We start from the raw sequence: 15,862 nt of genomic DNA, 5'->3' as shown, positions 1-15,862 counted from the left end.
GAAATTTGAACGTCATGTTATCCAGAATGTTAAAGGAGGGATCGCAGTTTTAAAAAGCAAAGTCACAAAGATTACAAGGAACATGAACGTGGTTTTGTCTTTGTTTTTGTTCAGTCAGTGATGATCACATAATTGTTGAACCAGCTTGGTGAAGTTAAGAGTCCTACAGTGAGATGCTGAATCACACTGACGGTATCTCAGAAAATCATCCAGAATGACTGCATCAATTTGTCAATTTATATTAATTTAGCTCATTCAGACTATTGAACATTTGTAAAGCTGTTCCTGATGTTATCAGTACACAATACGTAAAACTAACAGAACTGCATCATACTAAAAACCGTAATCATAAGTCTAGAAAAATAAATCAATACATTTGCCAATCGTTCCCTTATTCAGGTTTTCAGTGCTTTTCAATTCCATATGTCTTTAATATTCTGTCCAGTTCTTTGTCCATAGAACTTTCCATGAATCTTTCAATGCTCATTCAGCTACCTATTAAAATTAACTACCGTATCTTATACACTGATTGCCAACACAGGGGGCGGCAGTGGCGCAGTGGTTAGCACCGCAGCCTCACAGCTCCAGCGACCTGGGTTCAATTCTAGGTACTGCCTGTGTGGAGTTTGCAAGTTCTCCCTGTGTCTGCGTGGGTTTTCTCCGGGTGCTCCGGTTTCCTCCCACAGCCAAAAGACTTGCAGGTTGGTAGGTAAATTGGCCATTATAAATTGCCCCTAGTATAGGTAGGTGGTAGGGAAATATAGGGACAGGTGGGGATGTGGTAGGAATATGGGATTAGTGTAGGATTAGTATAAATGGGTGGCTGATGGTCGGCACAGACTCAGTGGGCCGAAGGGCCTGTTTCTGTTCTGTATCTCTAAACACTCAGATCCAGATGTGCTGCATTGCTTGGGCGCAGTGAATAATGGGAAACTGTGTGGTTCGGAACGCGTGCCTGTAAATGAGTCTGCACTATTGTCCTTCTATTAGCTTAAAAAGAGAAAAATGTCACGTTTCATGCTAGAAACCTGCCTAATTATCTAATAGGTGCTACCCAAGCAATCCAGCACAAATGCAGGAAAATCTTTCCGATTAACTCAGTTACTAATATTTGTGTCAGCTGCTCATACCACAATTAATTTGTTTTTTTTTTTACATAAAATAAACTCTCTTTCTGATTTCAAATAATTTGCTTTACATTCTGCGACAAGGCCTTACACCAATTTATTTCATACACAAATTACTCATTTAACACACATACAGTGATATACTAACAGCCAGATTGTGATGACATATTAGGGAATCCATTCAAATTTCATTAGTGAAGATTTCCTAAGCACAGGAGGGTTTACTTTATTGGCAGACACTGTTCTGTTCATTGTCCATTTCAGTTTTCTCCTTGGTACTGGTAATTTCTTTATTGGTATTTAACCAATCTATTCACTGTGTTTTACTGTTAGTACTTTCATCACAAAAGCTAAGATGATTATATTAAGTAGAACTCTTCACAGCAACAGAACAAATAACACCAAACAATAAAGAATATTTTTAATCTTCAATAGCCCTGAAAATGACCTGTTGTTTTTCAGCACATAAGCAAGCCATTACATAGCAAAAGTAGGAAGCATAGCTTCAGAGGCTAATATTTTGAGAATAATTAAAACTTTTCAAGCAGGTCTACCTTCACAAATATTGCCATTATATGGATGCTAAGCTGTTTATGGTTTGTTCAATACTGGTAGTTCAAATGTACCAATTTGCCTTCCTAATTATTAATAAATAGTCAAGGCCCCAACATTGATCCCTGTGGCACCCCACCAGTTATAGACTGCCAACAGGGATCAGTGTCCATTTATCCTGACTCTGTTTCCTGTTAGCCAGCCAGTCCTCCATCCATGCTAATATATTACCCCCAACGCCATGAGCTCTTATGTTATATAGTAAGCTTTTATATGGCACCTTATCGAATACCTTTTAGAAATCCAAATACTGGATTATCCACCCTGCTTGTTACATCCTCAAAGAACTCTAATAAATTTGTCAAACACGATTTCCCATTCAGAAAACCATGCTTCATTATATGATGACTTTCTAAATGTCCTGCGACTACTTCCTTAATGATGGATTCCAGAATTTTCCCAATGACAGATGTTAAGCTAACTGGCCTATAGTTTCCTGCTTTCTGTCTCCCTCCTTTCTTGAATAAGGGCGTTACATTTGTGGTTTCCCAATACGCTGGGACCTTTCCAGCATCTAGGGAATGCGGTACACTTCACTTCCTTCAACCTTGGCAATAACTAGAACGCAACTTCAGTGCCACAGATCTGTTAAGCTGCACTTCCATAAACTTTCTTGTCAGTGGAACATTCAGTAAGACTGAAGTCAAAGTGTGTAAATTTGAAGAATTAATTTGAATTCCACGTCTTCACACTCAACAGTTGGTGCAAATTACTTCAAATCCAGCAGATTTATTTCTATCAAGAATTTGCTGATTATAGAATTGTTAATGCAGAAGGAAGCCATTCGGCCCATCGTGTCCGCACTGGCTCTCCGAATGAGCAATTCCCTCAGTTCCATTCCCCTGCCTTCTCCCCATAACCCTGCACATTCTTCATTTTCATATAACTGTCTAATTCCCTTCAATTGAACTTGCCTCCACCACGTTTTCAGGCAGCGCATTCCAGACCTTAACCACTCGCTGCGTGAAAAATGTTTTTCCTCATGTCACTTTTGCTTCTCCTACCGAATACTTCAAATCTGTGCCTTCTCGTTCCGATTCTTTCACGAGTGGGAACAGATTCTCTGTATCTACACTTTCCAGACCCCTCATGATTTTGAATACGTCCATCAAATCACCTTTCAGCCTTCTCTGCTCTAAGGAAAACAACCCTAGCCTTTCCAGTCTCTCTTCACAGCTGAAATGCTCCAGCCCAGGCAACATCCTGATGAATCTCCTCTGCACCCTCTCCAGTGCAATCACATCCTTCCCATAGTGTGGTGACCAGAACTGTACACGGTACTCCAGCTGTGGCCTAACTAGCATTTTATACAGCTCCATCATAACATCCCTGCTCTTATATTTTATGCCTCGGTTAATAAAGGCAAGTATTCCATATGCCTTCCTAACCACCTTATCTACCTGTGCTGCTGCCTTCAGTGATCTATGGACAAGTACACCAAGGTCCCTCTGACCCTCTGTACTTCCTATGGTCCTACCATCCATTGTATATTCCCTTGCCTTGTTAGTCCTCCCAAAATGCATCACCTCACACTTCTCAGGATTAAATTCCATTTGCCACTGCTCCGCCCAACTCACCAGCCCATCCTTAATCAATATCGCCGCCCTCCCTTTTTTTCCCTTTCCTATCTTTCCTGAACACCTTGTATCCAGGAATATTTAACACCCAGTCCTGCCCTTCTTTGAGCCAGGTCTCTATTATAGCCACATCATATTTCCACATGACAATCTGTGTCTGTACCTCACCAGTCTTATTAACCACATTCCGTGCATTCACATACATGCACATTAACCCTGATGCAGACTTGATTACTTTCTCCCTTACTCTGACCCCACCAAATAACTTATATTCCCCTAATCTCATGCTAGCTATCTCCCCCAGTATTCTGTGCTTCTTGGTATCCCTCTCTGATACGTGCTCCTGGTTCCCACACTCCTGACAAGTTACCAGTTTTGCTTCCTTCCAATCTGAGCACCCTCTCAGTTTCCCATCTCCTTTACAATTTAGGTTAAACCCTCCCCAACAGCACTAGCAAATCTCCCTATGAGGATATTCGTCCCAGTCCTGCTTAGAAGTAACCTGTCCATCTTGTACACGTCCCACCTGCCCCAAAACTGGTCCCAATGCCTCATAAATCTGATGCCCACCCTCCTACACCAGTTCTCCAGCTACGTGTTCAATCGCTCAATTCTCCTATTCCTACACTCACTTACGTTGGACTTGGAGTAATCCTGAGATTACTGTTTTCGAGGTCCTGATTTTTAATCTCCTTCCTAGCTCCCTAAAATCTGCTTTCAGGACTTCATCCCCCTTCCTATCTATGTCATTTGTACCAATGTGGACCACAACCTCTGGCTGTTCACCTTCCCCCAGAAGAATGTCCTGCAGCCTCTCAGTGAGATGATCCTTGACCCTGGCACCAGGGAGGCAACAGATCATCCTGGAGTCACGTTTACTGCCGTAGAAACGCCTGTTTGTTCCCCTAACTAATGAATCCCCTATCACCACTGCTCTGCCATTCTTCTTCCTCCCCTCCTGTGCAGCTGAGCCACATGTGGTGCCACAAACATGGCTTTGACTGCACTCCTCTGAGAAAGCATCGCCCTCACCAGTATCCAAAATGGAAACCGATTAGCAAGCGAGATCATATCAGGGGACTCCTGCACTACCTACCTGGTTCTCTTAAGACTGCCAGGCGGTCACCCATTCCCTCTCTGCCTGCATGCTCCTAACCTGGGATGTGACCACCTCCCTAAACATGCTAGCCACATAGTCCTCCACCTTGTGGATGCACAACAGTGACTCCAGCCGCCGCTCGAGTTCTGAAACCCGGAGCTCAAGCTTCTGCAGCCAGTGACACTTCCTGTAGATGTGCTTGTTTCGGGCACATGGTGCGTCTATGATTTCCCACATGCCACAGGCTGTACATTCCACTCGGCAGAGCTGCCCTGCCATAACTTAACTTTACGGCCTACTTATTATAAGTAGAATAGCTTACCAGGTACTCACCAAAAAACTCCTTCCACTGCACCGAAGCAAGAACCCCAAATACTAGAGGGTGAAAAAAGTAGAAAAAAAAGTAGAAAAATGAAGCGCCTCCTCCCCCCTTCACTTAAACTTGCCACTCACCAAACTCGAATCTCCACACTCAGCTTGCAATCGACAGTCTGTTTGCAGGCTGCACCCATACCTCTGTATTGATACTTTTTGAAGCTGAAATTGTAGCAACCAGATTAGACGGTCAGCTACTTAACTAATCAGCTACTCTGCAATAGAGCCCGTTATCCCTGCCTAAGACTGTAATAAATTTACTTCACTTCCTTAACCCTACTTTACTTTTTTTATCCTACTTTTACTAGAGGGTAAATCCCAGTTAAATGCTAACTGCAGAACAGAATTTTATAAAGAAAACACTTAAACTCGCCACTCACCAAACTCGAAGCTCCACACTCAGCTTGCAATCAGCACTCCGTTAGAAAGTGACCTATAGATTGCTCAGACCAAAAACCAAATGGACTAAAAACATGTGTATATTTAGCTACAGCAATAATGTTTGCTCCAATATATAACTATTGGATCGATATACAACACTCGAAAACAATGACAACTTGTCTTTACATGGTGCCTTTAACATAGTAAAATATCCCAAGGCGCTTCACAGGAGCGTTAGCAAAGAAAATTTCACACAAAATCATACAAGGAGATATTAGGGCAGATGATCAAAAGCTTGGTCACTGACATATGTTTTATGGAGCGTCATAAAGGGAGAAACTGAGGTGGAGAGATGGAGGGGGTTAGGGAGGAAATTCCAGAGTTTAGGGCTTTGGCAGCTGAAAGTACAGCCACCAATGGTGGACCAGTTAAAATCAGGAATGCTCAAGAGGCCAGAACTGAAGAAGCGCAGATATCTTAGAGAGTTGTAGGGCTGGAGGAGATTACAGAGATTGGAAAGAGCAAGGTCATGGAGGGATTTTAAAACGAGAATGAGAATTTTAAAAATTGAGGTGTCGTTTAACCTGGAGCTAATTTAGGTCAGCAATTACAGGTGTAATGGGTGAATGGGATTTGGTGAGAATTAGGACATGGGCAGCTGAGTTTTGGAATGCCTCAAGTTTACGGAGGGTAGAATGTGGGAGGACGGTCATACGTGTATTAGAATACTCAAGTTTATAGGTAACAAAGGCAATGCTGAGGGTTTCAGCAGTGTTTTTGATTCACATGGATCAATCTGTATCCAGTCTACATTAATACTTTGCAGAAAAGCTACGCTATTTATTCCCCATGGCTGCAATTTTTCAATTTTACCATGGAAACAACAAACTCCATGACCAAACTTTAATTCACATCAACATTAGCACTGCATCTTTAAGATTCCATTCAAAACACCTGTTGCTTGTCAGAGACTGTAACAACACTTTTCTGAAACAACTAGAGTTAAACCCCTTGTAGATGGATTCTAACTTTTGATTTGAAGTACTATGTAGTTTTTGTTGCTTGCTGTATGTTTATTTTAGCTGTAAAATTTGACCATGCACTTTTAGTTTGTATACATTGTTCTGGTGGAGTGGTATTTTACACTGTAAAGATTAAGGGAAATGGACGGGCATCCCGTGTAATCCAAAATAGTCCTGATGAAAGGTCATCAACCTGAAACGTTAACTTTATTTCTCTCTACACAGAGGCTGCCAGACCTGCTGAGTGTTTCCAGCGTCCACAATATTTTGCTTTTGTCAAAATAATCTTCAGTTGTCTAGATCGCAGGTTGATTTTAAAATGATATCTGTTCACTGTGAAACTTTTCCCATCAACAATGAGCCAGCCATTTCTAGCTTTTCATTTAAAAAAAAACAGGTTTCTTAAACTGCCGAATGTGACTGTACATTTACAGGCAGCTTCTGTTTTATTACTTTTTGACATTCACACACAACAGGATTAGTGTTTGAAAAGGTGGTATGCGATGACAAAGATTACTTAATACTCATACTTATGTTTTGGGTGCTCTACAGATTATTTGTAAACTTTGGCACATAATGAATGAGAATTTCTACCTCTGGTAATATTATATATATTTACATACCGTAGATTCAGTAAGTCCTCCTACTGACACTGTGAGACCCAGCAGAACACGGTACTGGTAAGTTGGGAGCCCTAAAAGTTTTGTGATAGGAGGGAAGGCTTGAGAGGGAGCACTCCAATTCAGGGTTTCAAATTCTGATCTGGAATTAAAGAATAAAACCATAAACTATGTTTCATTCCATGTACTGCACAAGAGCAAATTAAACATAACAGGTATTTTAGCTTACATTAGACCTACAGAACACAACATGGCGAGTTATGACCAAAAAAAAGTAATATATTTTTGAGGGAGCAGTATGCACATGCTGAAATTTGTAACACTGATTTGAAGCAAGTTCGATTCAATCTAGTTTCTTTTGGTATGTGGCAAAGTGTGAAGTCATCCACTTTGGATCCAAAACACCGAAGTATTTCCTGAATGGTGAGAAGCTCAGAACAGTGAAAGAGCAAAGAGATTTACGAATCCAATTACAGAAATTAAGAAAAGAACAGGTACAAAAAAATAATTGAAAAGCCTAATAGAATGTTGGCCTGAATCTCAAAGGGGCTGAAATACAAAGGGGTGGAAGTTATGTTACACTAATATAAACTTCTGGTTCAATCTCACTTAGAGTACTGCATTTACTTCTGGGTGCCACACCTGAGGACTGATATATTGGCCTTGGAGAGAGTCCAGTGCACATTTCCCAAAATAATGCTGGAGCTAAAAGGTTAAATTATGAGGACAGGTTGCATAGACTAGGTATATAGACTGGGCAGCACAGTGGCGCAGTGGTTAGCACCGCAGCATCACAGCTCCAGCGACCCGGGTTCAGTTCTGGGTACTGCCTGTGCGGAGTTTGCAAGTTCTCCCTGTGACCGCGTGGGTTTCCGCCGGGTGCTCCAGTTTCCTCCCACAGCCAAAGACTTGCAGGTTGATAGGTAAATTGGCCATGGTAAATTGCCCCTAGTGTAGGTAGGTGGTAGGAGAATTGTGGGGATGTGGTAGGGAATATGGGATTAATGTAGGATTAGTATAAATGGGTGGTTGTTGGTCGGCACAGACTTGGTGGGCCGAAGGGCCTGTTTCAGTGCTGTATCTATCTAAGTAACTATGTATAGAAGATTAAGGAGTGATATAATTGAGGTGTTTAAGATGTTTAAACGCGTTGTGAGGGCTGAGAGATACTATTTCCTCTAACTGGGGATTCCAGACAAGGGGACATAATCTTAAAAATCGCAGCTTATATTAGGAAGCACTTATTCACACAACGGGTAGTGGAAATCTGGATCTCTCTCTGTGCAAAAAGCTGTTGAGGCTAGCCCAAGTGAAAATTTCAAAATTATGATTGACAGATTTTTGTTTTTGTTTTATTTTGTACAGTTTTGGTCTCCTTATTTAAGGAGGGATATACTTGCATTGGAGGCAGTTCAGAGAAGATTCACTAGGTTGATTCCTGGGATGAAGGGGTTGTCTTATGAGGAAAGGTTGAGCAGGTTGGACCTATATTCATTGGAGTTTAGAAGAATGAGAGCTGACCTAATTGAAACATCAGATTATGAGGGGGCTTGACAGGGTTGATGCTGACAGGATGTTGGCCCCTCGTGGAGTAATCTAGAACTATGGGGCACAGTTTCAGAATTAGACATTTCCCATTTAAAATTAAGAGAAATTTCTTCTCTCAGAGAGTCGTTACTATGGAATTCTTTACCCCAGATAGAAGTGCAGGTTGGGTCATTGAATATATTCAAGGCTGCGTCAGACAGATTTTTGATCTACAACAGAGTAGAGGGTTATGGGGACAGGCAGGAAAGTGGAGTTGAGGGCACGATCAGATCAGCCATGATCTTATTGAATGGTGGAGCAGGCTCGAGGGCCCTAATGGCCTACTCCTGCCCCTATTTCTTATGTTCTTATGTTAGGCAAGGGTATGAAGGGTTATGGAACAAAGGCGGGTAGATGGAGTTAAGATACAGATCAGCCATTATCTTACTGAATGGCGGAGCAGGCTTCAAGGCCAAATAGTCTACTCCTGCTCCTATTTCTTATGTTCTTATGTTAGACAAGGATACAAAGGGTTATGAAACCAAGGCGGGGGTGTGGAGTTAAAATCCAGATCAGCCATGATCTAACTGAGTGGCAGAACAGGTTTGAGGGGCTGAATGGCCTACTCCTGTGCCTATTTACCCTTATATCTGCCAACACACTCTTGCTGCATTAACTGCAATGCTACTTAAATAGCAGGTGGCTGTGCCAGGGCTGGAAGTAGATTATGTTGGCATTTCAAATCTTCACTTGTAATTGAAAAGAGAAGGAATCAGTTTGTACCATAATAGCTAGCATTAACGGTATTGTAGTGTTGGACCACAAGAAATTTCAGGTTCTGAAAGAACTTTGATTTTAAAATCAAACAAAAAAAGCTTGACATTAACAGAATTACTCAATTTCTGGATTAGGAAGCTGATGTAATAGTACAGTTGACCAATTTGCTCTGAAACCAAATCTTTCAATGAGATAGCTGGTTGGTGTAAAAGATGCTGCATCAACTTCTCATTCAATGTGGTTTCTAAGAGTCTGACATATTAGTACAAAATCATTCAAGGTATTTTTATAGGTTTATAGAGCCAACTGTGCAACAGCCCCAACAAACAAATTTCTCTGCAGCACCTGTGGAAGAGCCTGTCACTCCAGAATTGGCCTTTATAGCCACTCCAGGCGCTGCTTCACAAACCACTGACCACCTCCAGGCGCGTATCCATTGTCTCTCGAGATAAGGAGGCCCAAAAGATTTTTATAGGTTTAAATTAGTGAATTAGTAGTTATGTGCTTGCCAAAATTAAACTTAACTCATTATTTACTACAATTATTATTCTGTACTAATGTTGGTTTTTAGTTGTATAAAATGTTTTCATTGATCTATCCCCAACACCTTGCGACTTAGTTTCTCTAAATATGATGGATAAATGAAACAAATTCAAATGAATTAGAGATAAAACTGTTGGCAGTTTTGTTTTAGCACTGCTTCCACAAAGCCAAATTACTGCAGTCCTCAATGCATCCAACATTGTTAGCCCATTTTTCAGTCATTACACTGGTTCGCTTTTGGACTCTCTCCAATATCCACTTTGTTTTGGTGCATATCTCCATTCATAACTCTTCATCTTTGGTTTCAGTCTTCCCCCACCCCTAATCATTCCCATAACTGGCTCGGCATGCTCCTCTCCCTCTTAAACACAAGCAAAGTTCTTTTTCCACAACAAAGGTGTTTTAATTTGAAAGTTTTACAGAACATTTTATAGCACCTTATTCAGAATAGGCTGCTTTTATTTGTTTATACTTCAAAATTTTGTTTCTTCTACTGCATCAACCGTTAATGCACATTTCACTTAGATTTCAGTTGTATGCAATTATCAAAATTGTATTAAACTGTACAACAGGTTATATATATATTCAAGGGAAATGATAAGAGCACGACTCACCGTGGAAAAATATTCTCTAACTCCTCCCGGTGTGGAATATGTGGAACTGCAGGATTATCAAAGTGTAGGATTCGAAGAAAAACTGAGCCAGCGTGAGCTCGGAATCGATCGATCTTCTCAGCTGACAGTTGAGCCAGGTAACACATCATTTGTCGACAACTGTGCAAAAGCGGGAAGAAGCTTCATTGCTACACAATTCTATGGCTCTAATTCTTAAAAGATTAACCAGCATCACTAAAACAGATTATCTGGTCACTATCACATAGCTATGTGCAAACTGGCTACCAAGGTTCCTACGTTATAACAGTGACTACACTTCAAAAGTATGCCATTGACTGTAAAACATTTTAGGACATCCTGAAGTCATGAAAGGCACTATACAAATCAAGGCAAGAAACACAGAATGACAGTTTTGCCTTTCACCATCTCAGGAGCTTCCAAAGTGCTTCACAGCCAATTATATTTTTGAAGTGTGGTCACTATTATAAGTTGGAAATGCAGCAGTCATTTTGCACACAGCAAAAGCTTCAACATTGGCCTTACTAGTTGTCAGAATGCACAGCACAGCTGCAAACTAAAATGAATGCAACAGAGCTATTAACTGTACCAGCATTGTCCCATGCACTTTGTATGAGGTCTAGTCCCAGGCTTTTGGAACTCTCAGTGCTGAAGTGTATAATCTCACTAGGAAATTAAAATGGATGGTCACACCTTGCAGTTCCTAACACCTTCTGCACAGTCATGACACAGTACACAGCTGGTGGGCGGGTATGGATAAACTGCATACCCTTTTTACAGCAGAGGTGTCAAATACAGATGGATAGAAAATAAGTAGAATTTACAAGAAAGCAACTACATAAAAATTAAGTATTCAATAACAAACCTTTCCCTAGTTTCAATTCTGAAAATACATTCCCTTGCACTAATATATTATGGGCCTAATGTCTGGTAGTTAATAAAGAGGATAAGTAATCTCATGATAAACTGCAACAACAATTGGAACCAGTGAAGAATTTTATACTCACTTATCAGGAGAGATAAGCTGAGGGTGAGTCTGCACCAGGAGTATTGTTAATTCCATCAAACTTGTCATGGCAGCTTCTCGTACCCTGTTGGCAATTGTAAAATAAGAATTGGTATTGAGCTCCGTGTAACATTCCTTTACTACAGGACTAACAGAAAAGTAACTGTGAATTTTGTTGAATAAATAAAATGCCCTAGTACTAGATGCCAATTTCAGTAAATCTGGTGATGTATAGTGATCACCAAAAAAAGCTGACACAGGCCCAAAAAAGTTCAGATCAGAAACAGCCCTGAAAATACACTTCTGACAGATAAATACATTGAAACTGCAGTTGGACAAGGGCTTTTACCCAAACATCTTTTAAGTATGAGATGAGAAAAAAGTGCACGAAAGGCTAAAGAAGGATATAAGGGTTGAAGGCACCAGAATTATTCTCCACAATGTCTGAGGGAATGTTGCCCCAACAGAATTTTTATTTTTTTTTAAACTTTTTTTGGCGCATTTTTCTGGAGAGTGTACTTCTACCCTATCCATACCAAATCTATTTAGATATCTGAGCATCACCTATTTCCTCTCACCAAAGGAACGTGAGCAAAAGTATAGTTACTTTTTTTTTTAATAGTGACTGAAAGCTGTTTTATCAAGCTTTATTAAAATAGCTAACTCCAGTAAATTCTTTTCTACCCCAACAGAATTACAATAAAAGATGCAACTCAAAGAAAACAAGTGCAGATAAATCTACCTGAAACAGTTAAACAGAAAAGTTCAACTTGTTGTAATGTGCCAAAGACAGCTTAGAATTTTTTTTTAAATGGAATTGTTTTAAAAAAAATTTGATGAGATAAGAGTGGATGACGGCAGTGCAGTTGATGTTGCGTATATGGATTTGTTAGCAAAATTGAAGCCCATTGGATCAAGGTGACATAAGATACAAAATAGGCTAATGAGTAGAAAACAGAGTTGTGGTGAATGGTTGTTTTGCAGACAGGAGGTATGCCATAGCATTCCTCTGGGAGCTGTACTAGGACCACTGCTGTTTTTGATATACATTAATGACTTGGATTTGGGAGTAAAGGGCACAATTTCAAAATCTGCAAATGACACAAAACTTGTAACGAGTAAACAGTGATGAACATAGTAATAGACTATAAAGATTCTATGAAATTACAGCAAAAAGGCAGGCCATTTGGCCCAGCAAGTCTATGCCAGTGTTTATGTCTCACATGAACCTCCTTACTTCATCTCATCCTTTCAACATATCCTTCTATTTCTTTCTTCCTCATGGTACTTAACTAGCATTCCCTTAAAAGCACCATGCTATTCATCTCAACCACTCCATGTGGTAGCATGTTCCACATTTTCACCACCTCGTAAAGAAGCTTCTCCTAAAATATTATCATTGCTTGATTAATCATGCAAAATAAATTTATTTACTTTTACCACCTCGGCACTAAATGCAGTTTGCATCTTTCATTCCCTTTCCATTTGCTCGCTAAACCTTCACATTGAATTAAGTGACCTTGTGTAAGCCTGCAGGTATTAAACCGTGGTTACCACACCCAGTCTGATGTTGTCTTTACTCAGCATTCACATGCTTACAACATCAAGGATTGATAGATAGCATTGAAGAAAGGTATAATGAGAAAGAATAGCCAATATTTTTCCTCTGTAGCCCCAGGCATCTTGCCCATCTACAGTAACTTCACTGCCCCTCCAGTAAAGACGATCAAAATCACAGGGATTATATATTCATTGCCATAATCAGAATCTTATAATAAGCATATGCCAGCAATGCATTTGAGTTTATTTATTATATACTATTCATCATAACATAAACCACAATCCAATGTATTTATCCTCTTAAATAGCAGTATTGCTTTCTCCTTGGAACCAGCCTTTAGGTTCAGTGTATTCACACCTAATCTGTACTAATGCTTTGTCTTTCAACACACCATTAACATATTGTTTGCCTTTGCTCCGTGACCTGGTCCAATCTGCACCTTCTCCTTTGTTATCTCTTGCCCCACCCCCACCTCACCTGCTTATAATCTGTGACTTTTCTAATATTTGTCAGTTCCGAAGAAGGGTCACTGACCCGAAACGTTAACTCTGCTTCTCTTTCCACAGATGCTGCCAGACCTGCTGAGTGATTCCAAGCATTTCTTGTTTTTGTTTCAGATTTCCAGCATCCGCAGTATTTTGCTTTTATTTTAGGTTAATGGAAGCAGCCCCACTTCGGAGTCAGAGGTGCACACAGTCCCGGGCAAGTGGAGACTGGAGCTCTGGCTCTGAATTCTGGGTTGATGGCCAGTGGGATACTTGCGGCCAGTGGGTGGCCGCTGCCATATAACACGAATCACCCTTTGGCTAATATAAAAATTATTATGGCCATGGAAGGAGCATTCACATTGCTGCCTGTCAGACTGCAAATCTTTCCACTACTTCAAACACTTCTCCAAATGGGAAGGTATAATGAGAAGGAACAATAGCCAACATTTTTCCTCTGTAGCCCCAGGCATCTTGCCCATCTACAGTACTTCTCCAAATGGGAAGTGTGTAGACACAAAAAACAACTTTCGCCCTTTCAGTGATCGACCCATCGATCTTGCCTTAGAGGGTCTCTGCAGGCACCCTAGGTATTTGTCAGTGGCAAGCCAGTATATCATGAACTATATAAAAGAGGCAGAGGACAACCCACCATCTTATTTCCCTCCCTACTCATATCAATAACTTTTTATTCTGAGCTTCCCCTCAACAGGACTGTTAAATCATTGTGTAGGAATTCACAGAACCTACCTGTATTCTGGTCTTTCATGGTACAGTACAATGCTGTTCTAATGTGCCATGTTCTTAACCAATATGTTGCAACGGCTATATTTAGCTTTTTGCATCATTACTATTCCTCTATAGTACACATAATAGCACAATTATTCAAAAGATGCCCATCATGAACAACATTTTAACAAAAAGATATTAAACATCAAATATTAAACAGGGTAACAAGTTTATTTCCACTTCTTCCTGCTTTCAATGCTGCTGAAGTCTGATTTTACATAGTTGATATAAAATTAACAGCACAGAAACAGGCCATTTTCTCAAATGGACTAGGCCGGCGTTCACACTCCGCACAAGTCTTCTCCAACTCTAATTACCTTTCTCAAGCTGCCCACGTAACCATCATCTATGATTTCTTCAGAGTAGTCTGGTATACCACATCTGACTCTCATTAAATAGAATACCCAAATTCACAACTTATTTGGCCGCATTACTATATTCATTGTGAAAATTATTAACCAACTACCTGTTGATGGCTTGGCTTGTCTACGGGCACAATTACATGATAAAAGTATAGCCAACAGCACACATCAGTATTTTTGGACAAATGGTTTACACAAATATTAATTATGTTTTCTTTTGATGGACCTGCTGCATATCTATAGAATTTTCTATTATTTCATATTTCCAGTATTGGCCTTTTGTCTTGAAGGGTTCTTGTATTGGGCGCCACAGTGGCGCAGTAGTTAGCACCGCAGCCTCACAGCTCCAGTGACCCAGGTTCGATTCTGGGTACTGCCTGTGCGGAGTTTGCAAGTTCTCCCTGTGACAGCGTGGGTTTTCACCGGGTGCTCTGGTTTCCTCCCACAGCCAAAGACTTGCAGGTTGATGGGTAAATTGGTCATTATAAATTGCCCCTCGTATAGGTAGGTGGTAGGGGAATTGTGGGGATGTGGTAGGAATATGGGATTAATGTAGGATTAGTATAAATGGGTGGTTGATGGTCAGCACAGACTTGGTGGGCCGAAGGGCCTGTTTCAGTGCTGTATCTCTAAAATAAAAAATTAAAAACTGTGAAGGTGAGATGTTTCTAAATTCATTAATGTCTGTTTATTCTTGTAGTATGGCACCATTGTTTTGCTACAATGTTAGTGCTGATACTGGTTGTTCAGAATATTGTTTTGTATAGTTTTAAACTTGTGAAACACTGTTAACCATTCATTTCCTGTTTTACCGTTTCCACATTTTTAGCTTTAGTTTTACTAAATTATACCTTATATTCAATTTTTCTCAAGTGCCCATAAAGAATTTTCAACTTGTACCTCCTGAATTGTAAGTGTTATAAATATATTGGCTGATAGAAGTATTTCTCAGTTTTTATCCTTGCATTTTTTAAATCACAACTTTTACATTGTAATGCACTAAGTCTGGTGTATTTTAGGGGTCGTATACCTCTGGGCTTGCAAGTGGTACCTCACAGACTGGTGTCCTTTTTGTGCCAATGCTCAAACCTGTTGGTAGCATTCTAAGTTCATGTAGTCCAAGGTCTAGCTCCATAGAGCAAGTACAGTGTTGAGGGTGTGCTGCATTGTTAAAGATGCTCTCTTTCCATGAGATATTAAACCTTGTTCAAATGGATGTCGATGACTCAATGACAATACCTGAACAGTGGCGAGTTCTCCAAATGTCCTGGCAAATATTCTTCTCTCAACTAACACCACCAAAACCAGATGAACTGGTCACTCATTTCACCGCTATGTGGGACTTTGCTGTGCACAAAATGGCTGCC

General features: G+C 40.4%; 1 protein-coding gene across 2 annotated transcripts in view; it reads right to left on the bottom strand.

The window, feature by feature from the left end:
• tbcd (tubulin folding cofactor D) overlaps nucleotides 1–15,862 on the bottom strand; it is a 370,097-nt gene that overhangs the window by 42,862 nt on the left and 311,373 nt on the right. For both annotated transcript variants that reach the window (XM_068057991.1, XM_068057992.1), the window contains exons 30-32: nucleotides 11,300–11,383; nucleotides 10,275–10,433; nucleotides 6,817–6,955 (exon numbers count right to left, since the gene is read on the bottom strand). In XM_068057991.1, the coding sequence (XP_067914092.1) occupies nucleotides 6,817–6,955; nucleotides 10,275–10,433; nucleotides 11,300–11,383 (382 nt within the window). The remainder of the gene's footprint in view (nucleotides 1–6,816; nucleotides 6,956–10,274; nucleotides 10,434–11,299; nucleotides 11,384–15,862) is intronic.

The sequence above is a fragment of the Heterodontus francisci genome, chromosome 26 (assembly GCF_036365525.1).
Source record: "Heterodontus francisci isolate sHetFra1 chromosome 26, sHetFra1.hap1, whole genome shotgun sequence".
NCBI lineage: Eukaryota > Metazoa > Chordata > Chondrichthyes > Heterodontiformes > Heterodontidae > Heterodontus > Heterodontus francisci.
This window is presented reverse-complemented; position numbering and strand designations above follow the sequence as displayed.